We start from the raw sequence: 25648 nt of genomic DNA on the forward strand, positions 1-25648 counted from the left end.
GGATGAAGAGTGAAGTGCTGAATTTCTGTGTGTTTTATGGAGCACAAAATAAAGACTTTAATGAGAAAGAAAATAACCTGACAGCTCTCCATTACTAGTCAATTTAGCTGTCCATAAGGCTGTTACTTACATAGCATGTCAATAGAAACAAATCTGCTTTATGTATGAAAAAAAAGTCATAAACAGAAGGAAACAAATAAAAGGCACAGTAGGTGTACATTTTCAAAACAAGCTTAGTAATAGTCAATAGCAGCTAATGTGCTAATTTCTATTATAGATACAAATATTTTGATTTGGGTTCTTAATGCTCATATAAGTTAGAAAAACAAAGCCAACTTTGTTGCCTAAAGTGTGCTGGGAGAGGGAAATGTCTGATCGGGATTAAGAGCAAACCTGGGCGTTGGGCTGGTGGAGGCTGGCTGGGCTGTAGAGGTGATGGATTTGAGCACTGGCTTTTCAAAGGGAAACAGGATAAAGGTACGGCAGCTGCAATCTGTGTATATGTTGTTACAGTGGTGCCTCTTTCCAGCCAGTTAATAGACTATCAACATGCTAATATTGACCCCAGCTCCAGTTAGAAACACCTTTTGCTTGTCACTAAAAATCAACAGCTTTTATTCCAAAGGGAGTTGGAAGGATGGAAAATGCATGATGCACTGCCTAGCAGTGTGTGTGGCAATATAAAGAAAAAGATCTCAATATTTATATCAGGTGTATGCCATAAATGATCTTCTAGACATAAGAAAAGGGTAAAACCTGGGCAGCTTTGCCTTTACATATTGTAAGTGGTGATTCAGCCAGAGGTATTCTTATGCACTTTTAAAAAAATGATCTTGGAGAAAATAAGTAGAAAGGTGTAACAATAAATACGAAGGTTAGAATTAGGAGTCATATTTTATGAATCATTTATACAATGGTCACCATCTCTTTTTACCCAGCAAGACTGCTTAGATAAGGGAATATTGTTTGGCACTAGCTCCAGTGTTATTTGTGATAATGAACACAAACCCCATCTGTAATGACAACATGATGTTTCTTTCTGTAGAATTTCTTTCCTACATTTGAATCAAACATTGATGAAAGCTCTGCTGCCAGCAGCTGTTCAGAGACAATTTAATTCCAGCTGTGATAATTCACCGTGTCAGACATTGGCTGTTATATGTTGATACAACAGTTCTCCAGATTTGCATTTTTATCAAAAGGAACAAATGTTTTGAACATTTCAGTACAGATGGCATTTAACTGTGCACACAGTTTTTTTTTTTTTTTTTTTTTTTTTAAACATGTAAGATATAAATATTAGAAAAGTTAATAACTTAAAAAAAAAAATATGATTGGTAAGATAAATCCCACAAATGTTAGACCATCTCTTGATCATAACAGCACCTTTCTGCAATCCCAAATTGCATACTATTCAGACCATTTCTGCAGGCTGAATAGCTCAGTGATTTGGATTTAAGACTACTTCACTAAGGGGCTTTCTTTCTTCTTAGATTACATCTATTTCATCTTCATTCTTAGGCCCTTGATATGTTTTTAAAAAAGATATATACACACTTGGAAAAGTTATATTGTAAGAATTAAATCTACATTTAAAAAATGTTACGTTATACATCAATTTGCTCTTCCATTTGTAGAAAGCCATGACTATTAAGATGAGTGGGGCTTCTCTAAATAAAGTATTGTATTATCGTGTAACTGTGTTATGTATTTATACAGATGTCCTAGATTTATTGTTAGATGAGGAAAGAAGATCCAATTCTTTTAATTACTACTATCTTATAAACACAAGTAAAGAGAGGTTGAAGCGCACTGTAATAATACTGATTTCACTGACCCCCTTTGCTTGAACAAGGAATAGAAATATCATTAAGTGTTATTGCTTGCATTAAAGCATGAACCTAACTTTGCAATTACTGCATTACAATGTATTTAATTATAGTGTTTTTACATTAACACGAATGTAGCTTTCCTGCTAGGATTTTGGGCATGATCACTGCTGAGCTAGAAGCCCATTTTATTCCTGTAAATAATGCCTTAAGAGTGTAATCCTAGAGCACATTCAGGCTAAGAAGCCACACATTTGCTTTATGTTTTCTGTCTCTATGTCATGATTACCACGACCCATTTTAAAGCACCTTAAATATTTATTGAAATAATATTTCAAGTGTTAATTACAGTGGTAATGAAAACAGCCAAATGCCACATATCAAGAATGAGTGTTTATCCGTATTGTTAATGTGATATGTTAGATTTCATTAAGCAGTAATGGGGTAGCAAATGAGTCACAAATTACAGTTGCATCTGTTACTAGACCACATTAGTGCCAAAATAACTGCAAATGCAGCCATAGGGTTATGTTCATTAGCCAACCACTTCTCGTGGCCAATCCATCCTTTGTGTTTGTGAACTAAGGGATACACAGGAATCAAAATTTACACCTTTTGTGATATAGCAGAGGGGAAGTCAAATGGCTCCCTGTCACTGGCCCAGCTTTCAGGTCCAGAATTAAGTTACAGTATTGCACCTCGTGTCTCGGCAGACTGACAGTAGTGCAGACTGCAGCAGTCTGGGACCTCATCATTTCTGGTGTGAGACCAATAATGACAGCTGACAGGTTCTATATGCAAGCAAAGGTTTTACTTGTGTTTCAGTTTCCATCTTTTCTCAAGCGGTTATTAATTTGTATCATCATTAACAGTTTGAAGGATGACAATTTGCAGCAGTTAATGAGATCTTTCACTGAACATATCATTTTTAAATTAACTGGCATTAAGTCACTCTTTCAAACAATGTAAATAATATATAAAACAATTTCCCCTGCTCTCAACTAGGATCCTGAACTAATGCAAACAAACAAATCCCAGAGCAGTGTTGCATGTCCAGAACAAGACAGAGTGCCTATTTTGGGATTGCCAACTGCCTGACTTGATCAAGACTGTCCTGATTTGGGTACATTTAAAATGGCCTAATTTCAAGCACTGGATTTCTATTATTAAGTAGCAGTGGAGCCGAAATAATATATGAAAGTTAATTTGACTCACAAGAAATTTGAATCAGCACAGCTCATTTGTTTCCCAAATAAATATCGGCAGTGTTGAAGCCAGATACAGACTCTACTTGAATAAAGATCTTCTCTGACAGACACATGCACACGTACAAACACGCACAGACCCTGAAGATAACTGGCAGTAAATGTTTTGCTCAAGGCATCTTAACAGGTGTTTAGTTCGTAACAAACCTACTGTTCAAACAAAGCTGGCTGGCTTTAAAAAGCACTGGAAGCTGCTGTAATCATCCACACTCCTTTGTACATTTCTCTTCTCCAAATTATAACGCCTATATAGAAGGATGTGTTGTACTTTGGGGGTGGAAAAGAAAAGAAATAAAGACCAGAATGACAGTATTTCATGTTTATTAGTGGATAAAAAGGAAACAAAAGATGTGAAATGGTCAGTGCTGAATTAATGTTGTGTGTGTGCTACAAAATTGTCAGTATTTTATGAAGCATGAGAGTAATATAAGCTGTTTGTGCTATTTTACTAACATATCAATAAAGTGGTAATTTGTTATACAGCCAAATCCAATGTAGCTGATATTCAGACTAACAACAAAGACAGATGTTGCTAATTAAGTACGCATTAAAAAACTGTTAATACTGATACTCCATTAAAGCCATATGATAATGAGACTTAAATCTTTAATCAGTATGTATCAGTATACAAACTCCTTTAGTATATGAAACTTTTTTTTTTATTAATATATAGAGTTTGCATTTGAGAACAAAGCAAGATTTGGATGGCAGGTCCAAAGATGGCTTTGGAGAACAGTGTGCCCTAACGTGGTGCATGTTGTCCTGTCCTTTTTTAGCAGACGTTCCACACACCGAGCCTTGGGGATGAGGAGTTTGAAATCCCACCCATTACGCCCCCACCGGAATCAGACCCTGCACTAGGGATGGCAGATATACTGCTGCCCTTTCAGGGCCTTGGCGACCAGCTGCCTGCACAAGGAAATGAATTTACGCCTCAGTTTCCCCCACAGAGCTTGGATCTTCCCTCTATTACGATATCCCGAAATCTTGTGGAGCAAGATGGCATCATCCACAACAATGGATTGCATATGGTAGGTGCAGTTCTTTTTGTGTTTTGGTTGCAAAAGATCGTTTGTCAAAGCATAGTAATGTAGATTTGTGTCGTGTATCACTTTTAATTGACTTCTCCAAAGATGTGTGCCATTTCTTGGTATTATGGTCCGACCAAGCATTTGCCAATGTTCTGCATTATGTGCAGCCATGTTCTGTTTGAGTGATGACACATGTTGTCAGTGTTGCACAGCGAACAATGATATGTTATTATTTAGTTCCCTAAGGCAGTTGGCAAATGTTTAAGGGTTTAATATTGGTGGATTTAGGAAGATAAACATGGTTGTTAATGTACAGTGCAATGCTATACTGTGTGTAAACAGATCTCTTGTAAAAAAGCAGTCAGGCTTTATAAACATAGAATTTTAATTTTGGGAACAGAGTTGGAAGCCCATGTCATTGGCATCACGTGAATCCTGACTGGTGTTAGATTTCAAGAAATTGTTGTGATAATGGGCAGCATGAGTTGAAGCACCATGGTGTTGGCCAGGGTGAACTATGGCATTTAGGAGGAATTGTTTGACCACATTTCACGTATAGGACCCACACTTGACGGCCTGCAGGATATTCTGAAAGCACATTATTGAAAGTAGTTCAGAAGGGGATCCAGACACCTTATACCAGCAGTAATATACATATATATTTCTGTTTTCTTTATACTTCATGGGCTAGATCTTTATAATTATTATTATTTTTTAACTACTAACAGAGTGGTGGGGATGAATTAACTGGACATATACTCAGAAATACAGGGCCATAAAAAGACTTGTCCAGTGCTCCTGTTGACCCGAGACTGTGGCAGGTTGAGCCTCACTTCTGTGTTCCTGTGACATTTTGGAGCCCTCCAGAAAGGGGAGGAATGATCTGACTGTGGGGAAGAGATGAGGGATGGGGCTACTAGGCCAGTTTCAGTGATAGTTCCTGGCAATTAGAGCACTAAAAACCAAGGCTGTATTAAGTCATCTCCAGAATCTGTTCACACTGTGTCTGCGATTGTGGTGGGAGAATATATGGGGGCAGTTTCCACTTTCTTGGTGCATTTCCCTTTCAGCTTTGGAGGGTCTCCCCACCTTTGGAGAATCTTCTTGTGTGAGTTTCTCTAAGGTTCGTGCAGTAACATTCCTACTCCCAAGCGTGAGATGTAGCTGTGTCACTTTATCATACTTAGCATTTTAAACTCAGTGGTTGCCATTAGAATTAGTTTCTGTATTGCATATTAAAGCCAGGGTGGATGTTTAGCTTCAACAGTTATATCAGCTTTAGTTATTCTGATCAGCTGTTTCATAGACCTTTTGCTAAACTTGTTGAAGTGAAAATACAAATTTACTGCTGGACTATAGTAAAGCCCACTATGTTATTATAATTTCATGTACTTTTTTTTTTTTTTTTCCTTCCTTTTTATTATTCTGGTGAGTGACAATTAATTAAAGAATTACAAATCAACACACGGCAAATTTCTCAGGATTTTTCCAGGCTTCTGGCTCCATCACAAAGTTTAATGTTTCATCTGAGGTAATGCAGAGTAGCTAGCCCTAATACAGAAATAAACACAAACTGCTCACTCTTTAGGAGGTACAGAGTTCAGTAACTCCACAGGCACAAAGCAGGGACTGCCTGAAACAAGCCTTGAAGGATATGATACTTCTTTTCAGATCTCGTTATGCATGGGCTTTTGTATGCCCTGGCCATGTTGGGTGACGTACTGAGTGCCAAACACAGAAAAAAAAATAATAAAACTTTAGAGTCGGGAATGTATTGCCTGAAAACTAAAGCAGTGGAGTGCATGTGTGCTGAATGCAAAGGAACTTGTTCAGAAATATGTAATAAATACCATAAGCTGGATCAGTCTTGTGTTACATGTGAGAGAGTCCCCCCAGTGTTACCAAGTGGTTTGTAACCTGACCTCGAGTTGCCTTGTCATTTTGCATATTTTCACTGAATGCCATTCTTTCATTAAGTCAAGGTTTACATTAACTGCAATGTTAAGGATTTCTTCCCATATCGGTCAAAGGGAAGATGCTCCTGCCTTCATATCCCAATAATCCAGTGATATTTTCGAGGGTGACTGCCAATTCAAAGCTGTGGGTTTGGGACTTGTGTGCAGTTTTGTCAAAGAGAATTGATGAGGAATGGGGGGATTTGATACAGAGGAGCCACGCGGGGAGGTTCATGTGTCAGACACTTCCTGACAACTGCTAGATTTGTTTTGTACTGTGAGATGGAGTGACCCCTACCACTGCATTTTAGTCAGTGATCTTTTTCTCCTCTGCTCATAAATGCTGGGTGACATCAGGAACTTTAAAAATACTAACAGAGGGTCCATGCATAGGTTTCCCCTGAACTCATATAATGCTCCTTAGTTCTCAAATTTTCCAGCCATTAATCTGTATTTTAAAAATAGAAAATGAAAACAGTACATCATATTTTAGGTGAAAAATGTGCACTTTATTAGACTGGTAAATATTTATTAATAATATTAGAATTCATCTTTAAATTAGACATTTCATGAATTACCTTGCCTTGGAGCTATAAAAACTTTATTGCAGCAATAAAAAAAATGTAAAGGAGGCATTTTGACTATGAAATTTCATTTCATGGTCAATTGAATTTACTATATCAGAAAGAACTAAAGATGAGGCTGTAAAATAATTATGATGTTCGTATACACTTATAGAACAATGTTCTTATCCAGCGATACTAGGATAGTCTTATTTAAAGGCTGTATTAATAATGTATTGCTAATCACTAAAGCTTCTTTAGCTGAATACAAACTTAATTTTTTTTTTTTTAATATGAACTGCATTGAGTTTATTGGTTATCTTGTGAAGCATTAGAGAGCTTTACTGTAAGCCATATTTAATTTAGATAAATGTAGTCCTACCCTGTTGAAAAGTCCAGTAGAAGAATTTCACCTTGAAGAAATGTCATGAGATTTTAAATCACAAATGTTGAAAAAATAAAATGGGCTCGGACAGAATTATGATTAATACTGTGTGTCTTTGGCTTTTTGCTATGTACTACCTGACATGTTCACCTATAAACTTGAATGCAGAATCACCAGAGGCATGGTTAAAAATAGGTTATGTCAAGGTTTTCCTATGTCTCCCTTAGGGTATGGAGTTGGCTAGCTACTTCATAATACTTCTGCAAGTATCTCACATATTTCCCACAGGAAGACAGACAAAAAAAAAAATAATTCTTTTTTAACATATTCTTTGTGCATTGTTATATTGAAAAATTCATTCACAGTGCAAGGAAGATATTTATTCACTGTATAAAAATGTGTCCTAGCAATTATTAAAAGCTTGTATTGATGAATTAACAATTGCTCATACTGTTAAGAACAAGGCAGTTCTGGACACAGAGAAGCTGGATCCAGGCATGCTGAATTACACTGTGGAAGGAATGTCAATTTGTCACAATGCTGATTAACTTCATTATTATTGGCAACAAACACAACACATTTATCTTACTTAACATCATTTTTTTTTACGTTTAAAAACAGACAACAGCAAGAAAAAGAAAGGTGGAAAATGGAGGAAGGTAGATTCGTTTTCATATTTTAATAACATACAAAAAAATCCTTATATTCAAAAAAAATCACTGAAAAGTGAAGTGCTGATGTACGTTTGACTCCAAAGAACATACGGATTTAAATGATGCAAATATTATTCTTGTAAATGCTTGAATATAAGTAAATAGAAATCAACAGGAATATCCTCATTAAAAATCAACCCCCAGTATTTTATATTAATGCTCTGTTTTCTGTTGAGCTGACCATAGAAAAATTATTTTAATCTGCAAACTGTGGCAATTCTATATAACTACAACTTGTGCTCCTGAGGGTTCCTTTTTTTTAACACCTCTCTATAATCTGCCCAGCCTGCTGAGTAGCATTGACATCAGTAGTACATCAATTTCAGAAAGTGGATTATTTTTACTAGACAGCTATTGTGACATATTGGGTCAGTCATAAATGAAAGATATTCATGCAAGCATGCAATACTTGTAATGAAGTCTCACTCTGACCTTCTGTATGATTGATTCTGTAATTTAGTTTTCTCAGGCAGTGCCTGAAATGAAATGAAATCATGTTGAACAAGTTTTGAATACCCACAGTGCACCAGGAGAAGAAAAATCTGCAGCCCCAGAGGCTTGAGAGAGAGCAGCTGAACGATTTATCTCCATGCTATTATAGCCTTTGCCAGCATTCAACATTTCTTTTTTTTTTTCTTTTTTTTTTTTTTTTTTTTCTTATTTGGCTTAAGTACTTAATTCTGCAGGTAGCTGTAAATGGGAAAATAAAATGCTGTTCAGATTTAAAATGACAGGACAGGAGTATGTGCAGGGGACTGATAAAATATCTTGAATAGAACTGACCTTTCATGTAGCTGAAAGTTACTGGGGGATTCATCCTCATAATTACCATATAGATTATTTTTATTTCTTTCCTGCAATGAAACATTTCAGAGAGCAGTAGTGCTGATTGAATGAAAATTGAACTTGTTAACATTCTTTTCAGCTTAGCCTGTTGTACATAACAGAAGGTTAGCTTTGATGAATTTCAAAATTCTCTTTCTGGTATCTAAGAAACAGACAGTAAAATAATTGTCTCTTTTCAGTCTGATTTTTCTCTTTTATTCAAAAAGTACAGATGTTACAAAAACAGACTGATAATTTTACATGTATTGCTCCCTATATTCCTTATGCTGCTGGAGAAAATGTGTTTCCTATTTGATGAAGATTTGAGCCTGTTTATATTTTATAATTGTTGCAATGCTTTCAGGGCATTCAGGATTCTGCACAGATAAGGCTAATTCATAGTGGAATAAGCTCATCTTTAATTACATTACTACTTAAGAGTGGCGCTGTGCTCAAACTAAAGGCATGATGGTGGCTATTGCTTTTATTTCAAGAAGACTTTTTAAGTAAACAGCGCAATGATGTGGCTTTAAAGATCCAAGTTGCAAATTTCAGCTTATTAAAGGCTGCATAAAACAGAGATATTATTAATGTTTCAAAATAGTGGTACCTTTTATGTAAAGGTCAAAATCTTACAGAGTTTATTCCCAGATTATTAATTTAACTTTTCAAGGAACAGATTAACAGAAGATTAAAAATTGCTTTCCAGATAATTATTTCACTACTCACCTTCATGGCTTTAATTTATATGTTTAATTTTCCTATTACAAACAAACTAGTTTGTAAATCTCTCTTCTAATATCCAGTCTGTAATCTTATATTTAGAGAGACTGCAGTTGGTTTTCAATTAATACAACATTATAACAACATTGTTTAATGTGTTGCAGATGAAGCAGTTGTTTCATGGGTCATTAATGTGTTTAAGGCCTGGAACAGTCTTTTAAAACAAGCGCTTGTTATTGTTATGAACGTGTTTATTGTCATCCCTAATCCAAAACATACAACTGATTCTGGGAGGTTAAAATTATTCATTTATAGGAATAGCAGCTATTCTTACTAGGAATTATCTTCAGTTTTCTCATCTGTGTTTGTCCTTTGAGAAAGGTGGGCTACTGAACTTAAGTTCCAGATTAACATCATAAATCTGGTTTGCATTGGACTTTGTGGATGTTTAATAATTTGTGGTACCAGGAAAAAATAATCTCAAAACTAGGTAATCATAAATTAAATGATGTTCTCATGGCTCAGATAGGTGACATTTGGTCATATACAGAATCTTTCAAATGGTGGCTCATGCTTCATGAAATTAGGTTGTTAGGGCTCATTTGGGATTTTGTAACTCCGGTGCCTGTTACCAGGCAGGAAGTGTGTCCCTCTGTCTTCTGCCTGCAGATCTGGGCTATGGGCATCACTGATTGAGCTTTCAAGTCTTTACAGAGATTTTTATTAATTAATTTATTTATTAAAATTTATATGTGGTTAAATATTTTGCGTCTAATGACATAGCTGTGCATTTTTAGTCACCGTTCAGAGAGCATGTATGCCCACTTCACAGGGCCCCGGGGGAGGTGGACAATGGGCTGCAGCCCCGGAGGCCGTAGGCAGCAGTTGTTTCTGTACAGAAACTGCTACAACTTCCATGGGATATGAAGACAGCACAGCCTAATGATATACTGAATAATAGAGTTTTTAATAGTGTGTAGATTCTTATGTCCTCGGTGACATTGTAATGCTTAGAGTAGATAATATAGTCACTTTTCTGTGAGACGTGCTCTTTCCTCCTTTCTCATCGATACGGAGACAATAGGCCATCTGTTAATGAGCTGCCATGGTTGGAGAAGGAAACGGATTCTCGCGTTCATTTCAGAAGTTGGTAATTCAAAGCAGAACAAAATCCTTAACCGAATCTTTATTCATCGTCTGTTGGTCTGTGTAAACTATTTCCTGTCCGAGTAACCACGAGAAAGGACCTGTCCGTAGGAAACAGCGGCAGCCGTTCCCAAAGACACCTGTTTGAATAGCAGGTGCTACGGATGCTGGGGGGAAAAGTAATGGAAGCAGGTTATTAACCTACCCAGCTAAGAGGGACTTCCACGTGGAAATAGAAAAATACACAAATATTGGCAGAAGAGTCTGGGGAAAAAAGACTATGCCTGCGTGATATTCATAATACCTACATCAGGATCCATTAACTCCACAAGATACTGGGAGGTGCCAAATGAAGGCGTGGAAAGTGCTGCATCCACCAGGAAGCAGTCAGGAACTGGTGATATGCCTAAGAAGTGAGCTCAGAAGGAGTGTGGACATACCTGACTGTGGGCACCAGCCGTGTTTTAAGCCTGGGCAATGGCTTTGAACTCTTCTGCCTCCCGAGTTTCAGTCAGGTGTGAGCAAACCCTGACCTGCTGCTTCCTGAAGTCAACCAGATGAGGCAGGTGCTGGTGCTGCTCTGCTGCATGTGGACAAAGGCTGCATTGGGTCCAGCTGCCCTCATTCTTGGGTCAGTTGAAAACTGCCTTTGCAATTCCTCCTGCAATTCCTGTCCTGCTCCCTGGCCTGTTACCGGCCACGCTTTCTCGTGGACAGCTTACCCAATCCTCAGCTTTCATCTCCAGTTCTCAAGCCATAAAGAAATATGGAGTCTTTTTAGAGTTTTAGATTGTATTCTGTGCTGCCAGGTAGCTGGAAAAAAAAAGGGAAAAGAAAAGAAAAGAAAAAGCTTGGTTCTGATAATGGGACCTACTTTTATGATTTGCTTAAAAAAAAACAAAACAACAAACAGAAGACAAAAAAAATCCCAAAGACAAAAGCACAACACATCAGTACAAGCACTTGCGGCAGTGTTAAACAAATGTCACCTAACACCTGAGTGTGTCATTTGTCCCTCCCTGCCCCCCTCCCCACCCCACATTTCTCACACAATTTATGTTACCTTTGGTAATGCTTTGGTAATGTTTGTTGGTTGTCATGCTTCCTTGCAGTCTTTCCCGATGATGCTTTCTGCATAATAAGGACCTTTGAAGTCTGCCTTTGATTTGGTAGCTGAAGCACCTGGAGTTGCAGGGGTTGTAACAAAACTGCTACAGCATTTATCTGACATTGCAGGACTTCATTTCAACTCTCCAGTGTTTGTTTGCAATGTGCCTGCACTGTTTGCATACAGCAGACCTAAGCTTGTACTGCTAATTTGGATAGAAGCTCCTCGTGCCAACAGACTGATCAGATCAGAGCCCAGATCTGTGATCTGAGTCACATGTGCCTTGTGATCATGCTGTTGGATCCCCTGTCCAAAAAGAGTGTGATTCAGAATGGCTTAAAGAATGGTAGGCAGCTGGGGGGGGAGGGGATGAGGGGGAAGCAGCAGGGAACCTGCTTTTAAAAGTGTCTGCAAAGTGGTGTAAAACTTGAACTATAAGTAAGTTGTGAATGAGGTGATGCTAAAGCATCAGTCAGTGGTGGCCGCTGTGGGTGGATTCAGGGCTAAAGCAAGCCCAAGGTGTCAGCCATCTGCAGGAGCAGAGGCCCTTTCAGAACAGAAAGGCTCAACATGGAGCTGAGACAACCAAGAAGAATCGGTCCCCTTCAGCCCACTTTGGGGACTGTAAGAGGAACATTTCAGGTCATTTTCAGACAGATGTGGTTTGACAGGAAAGTAGATGGGTGAGAACAAGTCTCCCAAACCACAAGAGCTCTGTGCCAGGCTGGCTGGGTGACCTGCTTAAGCATTATGAGCATTATGAGGAAAGTTTTTTATCGCTTGCTTTGGTTGTGTGATTTTGCCCAGCTGTGAGCGTTTAGTGATTCCTCGCCAGGTAATGCAGCATTACATTAGAGATACCTGAGGCTGTTGTGAACAAGCTGGTACTGGTGGGGGCACAGAGCAGCAGGGCAGGGGGAGCCAGAGCTGGGGCTCAGGGCCATGTCGGTGTGGCAGGTGCCCAGGCTGCTTGGCTCCATCTCTTGGCACCAGCCACATCTCTGAGGTGGTGCTGCACCACCTGGCATAGGTGTGCTCCTCCTGCCTGCTCCCTGAACATCATTCCATAGAAGGAATCATTTTAACTTGTCATTTGGTGGTCTCTCAGCATTGTAACCACCCGACACCATGGGTCAGGCTGTCTGCTGAGAAAGAAGTTCTGCAGTGCCCAGGGGTAGAACACCAGCCACAGGAGAGGTCACTGACCTGAAAGAAAAGCAATGGGGGGGGGGAAAGAAAATCAAGGGACAGTAGATGAGAAAGATTCAAAGAAAACATGGTAAATTAGCTTGGAGGTGGTAGCTATAGAAGAAAATCATATAGGAAAAATTTATTTCTAGACAGAGGAATTTCTACAGACATCTGAGACTCACAGAAAAAAGGAGATAGTTGCTCAGTTTTGAGGAATGAATCAGTGGGCCCTAATGTTATTATATTTTTTTTTATCTTTCGTGCCCCTTCTCTGGGTTATGTGCTCTTTCTGTGTGTACAGAACACAGTAATTTCTGATGTATTGGGACTGGGGGAGCGCACAGACCAGGAGATTGCATGCTCTTCATGTCTTTCAAGCAGCAGAATGTGCGTAAGCCTCCTGTCACCAACCAATCTTTCAGATCCATCTGCAGACATCATTTTTTTTTCTCTGACATGTACTGTGTGTTGTTGTAGCCTTTATTTGGGAATTAAATTAGGTAAGGTTTACTTTACTACAGAGACACAAAGGAAAACCTAGTAGTGTTCTCATTGCTAGAAAAAAAGAAGCTGCTGCTTGTAGTGGATCTCCTGATAACTGTAGTTTGACAAATCATCACTGATCACAGTATCTGAAGGGGGGAGAGGAAGGACACTTCTGCAGTGGTGGCGTTACCAAGTGCAACTGTTTTATACTCTATTAAGTAAGGATTTAATCTCTGACAGAGAAAAGCATCCTGTTAGTTTGATTTGTTTTGACTGGCAGTGAATTCCAATCTTGTAAAAATTTAGATTAATGGATTCTTTTATCTCTATTTTGCTCGTGGAGAAAAAGAGTATTGAGGATTTCTTCTGGAGATATGCTGACTTGCCCAAAACTAAAGGGAGTAATTTACAGACAAGCACAACTGAGGATTCCACTCTTTACATTGAAGTGCATTTGCTTCAACTCGAATACTTCAAAGTATTACATCAGCTTATGTTACATTGACAGTGACAAATTCCTAAGGCAAAAGAATATATAATGTTTTAAGTCAACTTCCAAAACCAGGGCACAGTGAGCATAAACATAAATGTTAGCTTTTGCGTAGTTATTTTTATTGGCAGATTTACCACAGACTTGACCACTTTTCTTAAAAACCTGGCTCATCTAGTATAGGGTCAGATCGCAGCCCTACATCTTGGTGGAGGTGTTGCCTATTTGCATGATTGAATATTGTAGACATTGATTTTAATTGAGACACCATTATTACACAAAATGGTCTAAAAAAAACATTTTCCTATTTATTTTTCATATATCCTGTTGAATGTTTGTGGAGTTCAAAATTTTGTCAGTGTAGAAATTATCTGCAAACAATTCTCAAAATGCAGGAAAAGTGGAAATTATGTCATCTCTAGAAGTCATGGCTGGCCCTCTGTACCATTTATCTATCAAAATAAATACTAGCTCTGTTAGTGGCTCTATTATCTACTGGATGCCTAATGACTTAGTATCAGAAGAAGTAACTATCCTTTATTACCATAGTTTTTTCCTTTATTCTCAGGGGTATGCTTCACTTTGGCTGGATGAGGTACAGAATTTATTGAAAAACACCTTTAACTGTATACACTGTATAAATTAAAGTACTAGAGTTCACACCTTAATTTAAAGTCTCATTACTCTGTTTGCTTTCTTGGCTGTAGAGGAATTGATTTTTATCAAATTTTGAGAACCTAATATTTCTGCAGATCAAACTAAAATAATCTACATATTTTGCATATGCTGTGAGATGTCCTTTGGCATGACTTCTAAATATGACTAAATAGGACTTCTTTGACATGACTCTAAATAGATTAGAATAGTTGAAAGTAGGATAATTTGTTGGATAGGTAACCTCACGATGCCTTTGATGTCTTCAACACATCAAATGATAAAACTCTTCGTAATGGGTGCTATTGGAGCTATTCAGGAGTGATGACAGAAAGCCAATTAATTTTCAGAGGGGAAAATGTTTTGGACCATATTTTGCTTTTATTTAATAAATTTATCTAAACCATATTTTTTGCAGCACTATGTAGGATTACGATAGAGATCTGAGACAGTCACTTCAGTCTGTAGGGGAATCACACAAGTCATTTCTCTTTGGTTTTCCATTTCATCCATTAAGTCCTTTTTTGATTGTTAAACTGAGTAAACCAGTGGTTGAGTTGTGCCTGACTGTATGTTAATATCACCAAGTTTTGCATAACTTCAGTCCAAAACAGTACAGCATATCAGGTTCACTCAACACTTCCTTCTGTTCACTTGAGGAGTCCATGATTTTTTATTTTTTTTCAGAACTAATCTGTCATTTCTGCATTATGTGATGAAAATCCTGAATGCTTATGATGCTCATAATGCTTAAACACTGCTTCTACTTCTAGTTAAGTTTATATAAGAAATGAGCATGTGTTACTCTCTAAAATTTTCACAGTATTCTCAGTGGATTATTTTGAATGCACAAGCTTTGCCTTTTCAATTTTTATGTAGTAATATAATTAGGGTGTCTTGTGGATGTTTTACTGTAATAGTACTTCCATGGATTCTCTTGATATAAGATGTTTTTTGTTGTTGTTAAACATTTCTTTGTTTAACATTTCATGCATAATGAAATGTTGATCCTTTTGTTTCAATACTGGTCTTCATAAAATACGGGAAAAAAATAAGAGGTGAGATAACTGATGGAAAACTTGCTTTCTTGAGTATATACTCCTCCTTAGATAGATTTTGTTTACTCAGAATTTATATACAAATGCTGCAAACCTCATTGTTACTATTGACCACCCTGCTTTCTTGCTACATACCAAACCACTGTACAGCCATAAACAATGGCTTATGCTTCCTTGTCTGAAAGCTCCTCTGCAGATACCAGAAGCTATTGAGGCCCACAACACCAAACCGCAAAATAAAAATGAGTTTCCCATTCCATTTTTTTTATTAATTAGCCACATAACTTTAATTCTAAGTGCAGAAAACAGATGAATTCCTGGTTATCATATGCACATAGGATGTAATGAGAAATGATTGGAAATGTTATAAAATAATCTTCTTTTATATAGTAAGTCTTACCTGCTTGGTCCTAGAGAGCCAGTTACAAGATATTGTTGTTCCTAATTCTAGCTTCTAGTGAAGTTTTTAAATATTAAAAATTGGGAAGAGGTATAGAAGAGAAAAACAGGAATTAAATAAGTTGATGAAAAAACACAGAAGCATCAAATAGCCTCAGAAGTAGTCTCAGAAGAAGTGACAGTTAAGAATTCATGGGCTTTTGTATAAAATTAGATTCTGGGTCAATGCAAGTCAAGAGAATTTAGTCTCAATAAAATCGTACATGCAACTGAAATGACAAGACTTAGAGTAAATCGTTTGTAACCCATGTCATCATATTTCGTTGCCTTGGTGTAAAGGCCCAAAAGGCCTGTTTTGTGTAACAATAGAGAGAGAGCAAAGGCTAGCCTTTTAGGCCATAGAACAGCCCTACGAAAGTACTGCCTGCAATATAATGAAGAAAGTTGCTTTTTATGAGAGAAGGTAATTCTGAAGATCTCCACCTTTGCTTTAACAACACATTTTTTCTTCTTAATGCAATAAAGCAATGTCTGTAAACTAGAAAGGAATGGAGTAATATGCAGAAAGTGATATCCTTTTAAAAACACTTCATACGACTTCCAGATGCCGCTGCCAATACAATTGAATCAAATCTGAATCAAAATGACCCTCTAGTTAACGGTCGTAAATTTTCACAGAATGGTGCCCTGAAGCAAATGGGTATTTCAGTCAGTAAGTCTGATGTTTTGATCTTTCTGTATCAGTGCTTCACTTTTGGCACATGCATTCATCTCTAAGGAACTATGCTCCTTTACTGAAAATATTAAAAGACCCTAAGAGGTAGGAAAAGCAGCATGGTCCAGTGTGGATGATGAACTGAGGGGCAATGGCTTGGCAAGTAGGGAGAAAATGAAGATGAGACCTAGCAGATAGGACCTGGATCATGAGCATGTGGAGTTAACTTCATCTGTATTGGGTCCAGGTGCAACACAATACGCGTGCTTTTATGCTACAAAGGCTTTCTTTTCTATATCTGGGTTTCAGCAGAAAGACACAGGCATGCCAAATTCAGAATTAATAAGTTATTGCTATAAGGAAGTGATGTGCTGCAGCACTTATACGTAAGATGGATGAGGCAGGGCAAGCTTCTTCTTTAAGAAGCGCATCGCTTCTTTTCACTTGTCCCAGATAAGAGGTTTCTAGAAGAACAGAGCCCACTGCCTCCACTGGGAAAGAGTAAGAGCAAAGTCACTTGGGATAAACCTCAGTGTTGATACAGATTTTTGAACACCGATCTGAGCTTATACAAACTTAATAAGAGAGCACTGGAAAAGTCGAAATCTGCTGTGGAAGTTAGGTGGGCTCTATGCTGGGCTCTCAAGCATTGCAGTTTTGCTCAGTGGCATTTCATTAAAGATCATTGTACCTGCTACTAATTAGGTTATTAATAATGTGGGTTATTAATAATGAAGGAGTTTTCAAAATCTAGTGTACTTGTCATGGTTGTGTCTGTTTGAACAATGGCTATAGATTGGTCAAGTTGCTAAATCAATTTGTGAGCTATTTATTTTCTTCACTTACTAATTGGTTTTAAAATCTTCTATTTAAATGTTCCCTTATTGGTCTGTGTATGGTTAAAAAAATAACAAAACTGAGTTGTTCATAGTCAGATTCTAGTTGACTTTTACCTTTGGGGTCTGACTTCCTTTTATTTACAGCTGTGGTAAGTGTTGTGTAGATGAAGAAGGCGACTTAGTTTTTGCCCTCAAGAAACAGTAGAGACAAAAACATGCAAGCACTTGAGTTTCCAAGACATGAAGTACAAGAAAAATAAACTGGTGATTGGTGCATAGCTTGCTACTTCCACATGTATATGATTGTTGGATTAAAGATAAAAACGTATCATTTTGTATGTTGTTGGCAAAAAAAGGATTTTTAGGAGTGATTAGGATTACTTGAACAGTTTTCTAGAGTGCTGCTGCGTCTGCACTCAAGATGTGGCAGGGCGATGTTCTTTGTCTGAAGGGGATTTAAAAGTTATTTTAAACAGGGTTGTTTTATACCTACTGCTGTTACTGGTAACAGCTATGAATAATTGAATGTCAGTATAGGAAGATGCTTTTCTCTCCACACTCCCTCTCTGTTTTGTTTGCTTTCTGCATTTGACAGCAGTTTGTCTACTCAGTTGCAATGTTTTCCCTGTGTCATCAGTCAGCCAGTTGTTTATGTGGGTATTTCACATGGCATCAAGAGAAAAAATGTTTAAAAATGGGGAAATACAATTTTTATTACCCCCAAAAATGACTGGGGGGGAAGCAAAGTCTGAAGCAAGTGTGGTAACTGTTGATGTGTTTCATTTATTAAAAATATATTTAATTTTTTAAAAGAAACAAAACAAACCACAAGCAGACAGTTTCAGTTGTGTGAGCCTGTAAAAATAACTGTACTTGCTAATGCTATAATGGTCTCTGTTAATGACTAAATACTGTTTCAATCTCTTTCAGGATCAGAGTCACACACAAGTTTCTCAGTACCGCCAAGACCATTCTTTGATTATGAGATCCATTGTCCACATGACGGATGCTCATTCAGGAATTATGCCTCCCTCTCAGCTTACCACCATTAACCAGTCTCAGCTAAGCGCACAGCTGGGGCTAAATTTAGGAGGCACTAACTTGCCACACACTTCTCCCTCCCCTCCTGCAAGTAAATCAGCCACTCCTTCCCCATCCAGCTCTATAAATGAAGAAGATGCAGATGAATCAAATAGAGTAAGTTATTCTCTGCTTTGTAGTGAGTAAGCTTTACATGTCTATATTCTGTGTTTTCATGAATGTGGCGATGTCATCCCTGCTGCAGTGTGGTCATATAAAACACACACTTTATTGTATTGTGGGATATGTGACCCATTTGCTGTTTAGCTTCTTAGGAAGTTTCCATGACACCTCCAAGATAGCAGAGGTCAGAATATGCTTATCTATCTATTTTCAGCCGAATACATTAATAATCCATTTTAGATTTATAGATCTGGTGAATCTCTTTGCTCATCAGCTTTGGACAGTTTTGTCATATCACTGTTCACTGGAGTCATTTAAAATATGGTGTGTTCAGAAGGAAATAAAATAAGCTTTCTTCTATCTGAAAGTGTAGTTAATTTAGTTTAACTTATTAGAAATGGAAAAAAAATATCAACAAAATAGAGCAAAGTCTTATTATAGCAGTATATTTAAATGGTTAACTTAGACTGTTCTGTGATAGGTTTTCTCATTAAGTTAATGGAAAGAGTATTGTACAGTATCCTGAAAATATCAAAGTAAAAGGACTGTGAGAGGTATATTTAGAGCCACAATATCCATTTGCTGCCATAAGTCATTCACCGGAATTGGGTATGGGACATGAGGTGCAATGGGACTGGAGGTACCCCCATCCTTGGGGTGCTACTCCAGGTTCCTGTGTTCCTTGGGCAGGAGGAGGTGTTAGGTGTGGGGGACCCCCCTGCTGGGGGTGGGTGGTGGGCACAGGGTGTGTTCGCTGCAGGTGGAAAGAAAGTGCAGAGCTGCTGCTGCTGTTTCTTGCCTCAAGGGTAAGGTTTTTTTAACCCCTGACCTGTGTCAAAGCTGGCAGCCATAGGTCTGGAAGCCAGGAAATGCCTCCAAGCTCTTGTCTTTTGAGTCTGTGCTGCAGGAATTGCATCTTAGTGGAAAAACATAGATCACCTATTCAAAGCACACTATAAATATATATATATATATTTTAAATAGAAATTCAGGATGTCAGGGTGTACTTTTTCAGGTCAAGCTTGTATGATTGATTCTGAGCCATGCTTATGATAGGTGGTAGCTCTTTAGGCATTTAGTTCCAGTACATCTGATGAGAATAACTGAGAGTAATGCTATTTGGTAGGAGAAAGGCTTGCACAACAGGACTCTACAAAACGTTGCCTACACAGTAGTTTTATCCATATACTATTAAGCCAGACCATCAATAATTTTTCAGTATTCTTATATTTCATGCATATATAGACTGTTATTGTTATTGCTGTTTCTCAGGCTACTGGAGAAAAAAGAGCTGCCCCAGATTCTGGCAAGAAGCCCAAGACTCCAAAGAAGAAGAAAAAGAAAGATCCCAACGAGCCACAAAAGCCAGTGTCAGCATATGCCCTTTTCTTCAGAGATACGCAAGCTGCAATTAAAGGGCAGAACCCGAATGCTACGTTTGGAGAGGTTTCAAAAATAGTGGCATCAATGTGGGACAGTTTAGGAGAAGAACAAAAACAGGTAAAAACAAACAAAACAAAAAAACAAACAAAAAAAACACAGGTGCAGGGATGTCTTACAAGAAGTAATATAGTAATTCTTGTAAAGAATCCTTCTACCTCTGCTCTGAGGGAAAGACTGCTTGCTGATGTAGACCTCTTACTCTATAGAGCTGCATTGATTTTTTTTGAACCTGCTGAAGATCTCGCATCTAAAAAGCATTTTGTTATAAGAGCCAGTAGGTAATATCGAATGGATGCATTTGTCTTTAAATTTTAAAAGGCAGTTTGTAAAAAGCTCAGGTGATACTGTCCTGGAGTCCTGTTAAGACAATCTTTTGATGATTCCTATTTCAAAGCTCTTGTTTCCTATTAATCAGACGTTAGAATAGGAAAGGGGAAGGTACAGCACATTTACCTTTTCCTTTGATCTGCCTTATGAATTTGTTACAAAGCGTGTTGATTTCAAACCTTTGAAGCCAATCCTCTGTGCCTCATTACAATGTCGTGTGTGAAATGTTATCTCCAACTCAAACTTTGTACAGAATGATGAGTTTTGTTCTTCCTTGAGGGTTATTCTTCTTACTATACACATATAACTCCTACACATGGATTGGAAAAAAAAATCCTTTGGGGCTCTTTGCCTGTTGATATGCAGCTCCTAGTCATACTTAATAGTCTGACAGATGATGATCATTTAACAGATGATGATCATGATTTAAGGATGAACTTTAAATTTTCTGATGATCAGAGATATAGATTTATTCAATTTTTGCTTAACTGTTTTTCTTAAGCTCTGTGGGATTCTCTAATACTGACTTTGGGGAAAGTGAATTGTCAAAACTCTGTGAACCACATTTTCTAAATGTATGATTTTTTAAAGTGCAGTTTGAATACTTTTCAAACAAAATTACTGCTTAGGTGCCCCTTTTTTTTTTTATACTTTATACTACTGTAGATACTTTTCAGCATCTGAAACACTCAGTGTCAGTAAAATATCATTTCCTAGGGAGGTGAAGTGTGCATAGCTGGTCTTGTCAAACAGTCAGCTGCTTGAGCAGGTTTTTTCCTTCATGATAAATTGACATAAATTGTGGTGAAAGTCCAGCAAATGGACCTGGAAGTCTGTGCCCACCTGCAAAAATATTTAATATTACATGGGCTTTTTCTTCCCATGGAGCATTTTCTGTTTTTTAATCTGAGCTGTTTGTTTATTTGCAAGTGATTCTGGGAACATTCTGGCAAAAATTTCTTAATAACTGAAGTTGGTGAAATTGTGGTCTCTTTTAATAGGTTTATAAAAGAAAAACTGAAGCTGCCAAAAAAGAATACCTAAAGGCACTTGCAGCCTATAGAGCAAGCCTTGTTTCCAAGGTAAGCCTAATAATGTCTTCAATATAATGCAAGTTAGCTTTTGGCAATCTTGTTTTAAATATGGAGGCAGGGGTGTGCTGTTATGCAGAACAAAAGTAGAATCCTAGGATTTCTGTAATACAGTTCTGAAACTCATTGTGCTGCTGCTTGAACCCTGCAACAGAAATTTAATCTCTCTAATGGCACAATAATGATTACCAAACAATAAGTTTGCAAATGTACATCATCCATTATCTTTGGAAGCAAAATAATGCCCTTCACAATAGAAGTAAAATTTAGTCATGAAAAATACAGCGACCTTTTGACATTAAGATTTACAGGGTATTCACAGAGGTTTTTTTTCCTTTCCTCAAGTGCTACTTCTCCAAAGACAAACTTGTTTGGCACGGACTTGGAGAGCAGTTACTGTATGACAAAGCTTAAGTATTTCTTGCAGGTGAGGGGGAAAAATAATAAGTCTTGTGGCTCTGAATTTGGAGAGTACTTACAAATGGACTAGCTGGCAGTGAGCCACACTAAATATTGCAGCGAATCCCTAGTTAATATAAAACTCATGTGAAAAAAAACAAAGCTCTGTTGTCTTATTTGACAATTTACCTTTTTAGCTGCCAGCACTAGGTTGATTGTATATCTGTTGCTTCTGAATATTGTAAATAGAAGTATGTTTATGTCCATCTGATATATGTATGGAAATCAAGCTGGCTATTTCTCATGTAATACTTTGTAAAGATCAACTACAAAAATATCCTTGATCACTAGAAAGCAATAAACTAAACTGATGAGATCCACCTTCTGAGAATGAAGAATACTTATTTGAATACACAACTGCAGAGCATTAGTAAATTGTATAGAAAGTTGCTGTGTATTTTAATTAATGCTTAGAAATACAACAACAGAAATTAGGCATACATAGCTGTGTTTTTCTGTTGTCTCTAGGACTTAGATAATATCCACAAAGTTTTTAATAATGCAATGCTAAGTGAAATGACAGCTGGAATTCTAAATACCTTTGAGGGAATTTATCTTGTCAGTCCTAAAGTCACTTTTAAAAAACATCTGAAATCGTATTTTCTCCTTAAATCTGCGAAACCTGGGTTGCTGAGTGACTTGCAAGAAGATAGGGTGGAAAGTCCAGAATTCATCTCTCCTTACTTATGACATCCTTGCTATAGCTTTGCTACCGAAGGTTCTTGTTGAGAGTAGGGATAGTACAGGCATTTCTGAGGCAAGTTTTGGCACATTCTAAGGTAAATGTCTAAAATAGATCAATTAAATGTACTGGAAGAGAGTTTTTCTCTCCATTGTCTTTAAAGGGATTCTAGGCAACTAGGTTACATGTTGTGTACAATGCAGATGTATAAAACTGTGCAAGATGAATCCTACTTGTTGGAGCTTTAGTCTGTAAGCAGTATTTTGAGAAGTTGGGTGTTTGTACACTGTTCTTATACCATGATAATTGGTGCATTGGGATATGCTTCTGTTCAGATTTGTCTCCCAAAGAACAGCGTTGTTTTGTTGTTGTTGTTTTTAAGCATATAGAGAGTGTTGGGCTCTTTCAGCCCAAAGATCTACTGTGAATTTCTGGTGTTGAACCAGGGCGTACATGCATTTTTTTATTTTTTTTGTCCAATAAAGAATTGGCATTCAGGTAAGAACTGGAGGTACTGTGTACAGAGACAGACGAAGGTGTGATGTAATGGATCAGTGGATCAGTGGCCTTTCTCAGACTGCTGATTAATGCTTCCTGATAGAAAACTGAAGATGAAAAAGTCTCCCTGAGTAGCTGTAGCTTTTCTTTCCCTGTAACTGTTTACTTTCTGTAAACAGAAACAAAGTTTTCTCTTTAAAAAGGCAGGATAACTTAAACTGATCAGGTCATACTGAGCCAGGATCTGTACCTTTCTAAATACCTTAAGTGCAAGCAGATAGATTTAAGTATTGAAAGAGGACAAGCAAGAAACAAGGTGGTAAAAGCTTGTAATGGATGAATAAAGTGGGCAACTCAGAGGATGTTCTGAACTGTGTTTCCTAAATGGACCATTACAATAATTGGATAAACTCTCGAGGGCAAAGTCTTCCCCCTTCCCACTGAACTACGTACACTGAAGGAAGAAAGAGCAGGAGGGGATTTTGATAATTTTTTTTAAGTTTGATAGGGGATGATGTCTGTTTTTACCAATACAAGTTTTTGAATTCATCTTCCAAACACAGGCTGCTGCAGAGTCTGCTGAGGCCCAGACAATTCGTTCTGTCCAGCAAACGTTGGCATCCACAAATTTGTCTTCCTCCCTTATTCTGAATACTTCCCTGTCTCAACATGCAACAGTATCGGCATCTCCTCAAAGTCTTCAACAGTCCCTTCCCAGAGCAATTGCTCCAAAACCTCTAACCATGAGACTGCCAATGAATCAGATTGTAGCATCTGTTACCATTGCACCAAACATGCCAACAAACATTGCAGCTCCATTGATAAGCTCTATGGGAACAAATATGGTGGCAACACCATCTTCATCTCAAGTAAGTCCCTCAATGCAAAGCCAGCAGCACCAGATACAGCAGCTCCAGCAGCAACAGATGCAGCAGATGCAGCAACAGCAGCTACATCAGCATCAGATGCATCAGCAAATACAACAACAAATGCAACAGCAGCATTTCCAGCACCACATGCAACAACATTTGCAGCAGCAGCAGCAGCATCTTCAGCAGCAAATTAATCAACAGCAAATGCAACAGCAGCTTCAGCACATACAGCTTCAGCAAATGCAGCAGCAGCAAATGCAGCATATGCAACACCAGTCACAGCCTTCTCCTCAGCAGCACTCTCCAGTAGCCTCTCAGATCACATCTCCAATCCCTGCCATTGGGAGCCCTCAGCCAGCACCTCAGCAGCACCAGTCACAAATACAATCCCAGACACAGACTCAAGTATTATCACAGGTCAGTATTTTCTGAAGATAAATGATCTTGCAGCATTGCTTTGTGTTGATGGAGGGGGTAGGGGTAAACCACATTTGGCTGAAAACTGTAAATTGTTGATGGTAGTTATGCAGGGATGCATAACAGATCAAATGATCCTCTAAAGTGTCTATTAGATAGGCAATAAAGAACTACAATGTAGCTGTGTATCATCTTTTAGCTGACTATAAATCATTTTGTTTAAAAAAAAAAAAAAAAAAGCTGTGCTCTTTTTCATGTGATGCCTTTTTAATTTATTTAAGCTTTACCTACAATATGTGAATCAAATGGCCTGATACATACCTGGACCTTATGACTGCAAAATGGCCTTTCAGAGTTATATGATACAACCCTTCTTTCTCTAAAAGTGAATAATGCACTTCAAGGCAGTACGAACTCATGAAGCCCTTAAAGCACAGTTGTAACTACCTGTAAAATGATGATGATTGGTTTTCATACAATCATACTTGTATGACATGAGTTAGGTGATGGCATTTTTTGTCATGAAAAGAAATAGAGTAAATCACAGATTTTTTGCCAAAGCTCTTAATTTTCTGTCCTAAATATCTTCAGAAAAACAAATGCAAGTAACTGAACTTAAATGTTTGATCCATCCTTTCACTACATTTCTCCAAATAAACGTACCATAGTTTGTAACAAAAAATATATATTGACAGTTACCCTATTACGTTAATTCCAATTACAGAACAAATGTGAATATTATATTCTGTGTCGAAGTGATGAGTTTCAGATTTAATACACTGTATTTTTAAAAGGGAAATGCACTTAAATAAAACTGTTATTACAAAAAGCTAAGATGAAAAATGCAAGAGTTTTTAATATGCTGTAAAACCGGTAGAATATTTAAAAGAAACTCCACAGCTGAATAATCAATGTAAATATTTTCTTTAAAAGTTGTAAGTTTTCATATCATGTGTTGTAAAGTTTTCATAAATGAGGCTTTAATGTAAACACTGGTAACATGAATTATTAATTGCTACATTGCTTATTGTGTTTTTATGCTGTTTTATACTTTTTTATGAGTTACGATAGCAGCAATTAAGTTGTTTGTATTTTGCTTATCTAAAATAAATGCTTTTATCTTGCTATAGAATAAACACATTTCAGTAAAACTGATGGGCCACAAGTCTTTGATAGAAAAAATAAAACCATCAATATTTCCTTATAAAAACACATACGTAGAAACTTTAGTTAACTTTTTGGATTTTTATTTTCTCAGCCATTGTGTGTAGATGGGTACTG

The 25648-nt window shown here is 37.4% G+C and overlaps 1 protein-coding gene across 2 annotated transcripts in view; it reads left to right on the top strand.

The window, feature by feature from the left end:
* The window catches only part of TOX3 (TOX high mobility group box family member 3), a 77596-nt gene extending 52211 nt beyond the window's left edge, over positions 1-25385 (top strand). The window contains exons 3-7 of one of the 2 annotated variants that reach the window (XM_027466974.3): positions 3871-4125; positions 18306-18572; positions 19851-20078; positions 21350-21430; positions 23642-25385. In XM_027466974.3, the coding sequence (XP_027322775.1) occupies positions 3871-4125; positions 18306-18572; positions 19851-20078; positions 21350-21430; positions 23642-24382 (1572 nt within the window). In that variant the 3' untranslated portion in view covers positions 24383-25385. The remainder of the gene's footprint in view (positions 1-3870; positions 4126-18305; positions 18573-19850; positions 20079-21349; positions 21431-23641) is intronic. The other variant, XM_027466976.3, reaches the window with a different exon arrangement.
* The last annotated feature ends 263 nt before the right edge of the window (positions 25386-25648 follow it).

This window comes from Anas platyrhynchos, chromosome 12 (assembly GCF_047663525.1).
Source record: "Anas platyrhynchos isolate ZD024472 breed Pekin duck chromosome 12, IASCAAS_PekinDuck_T2T, whole genome shotgun sequence".
Lineage (NCBI taxonomy): Eukaryota > Metazoa > Chordata > Aves > Anseriformes > Anatidae > Anas > Anas platyrhynchos.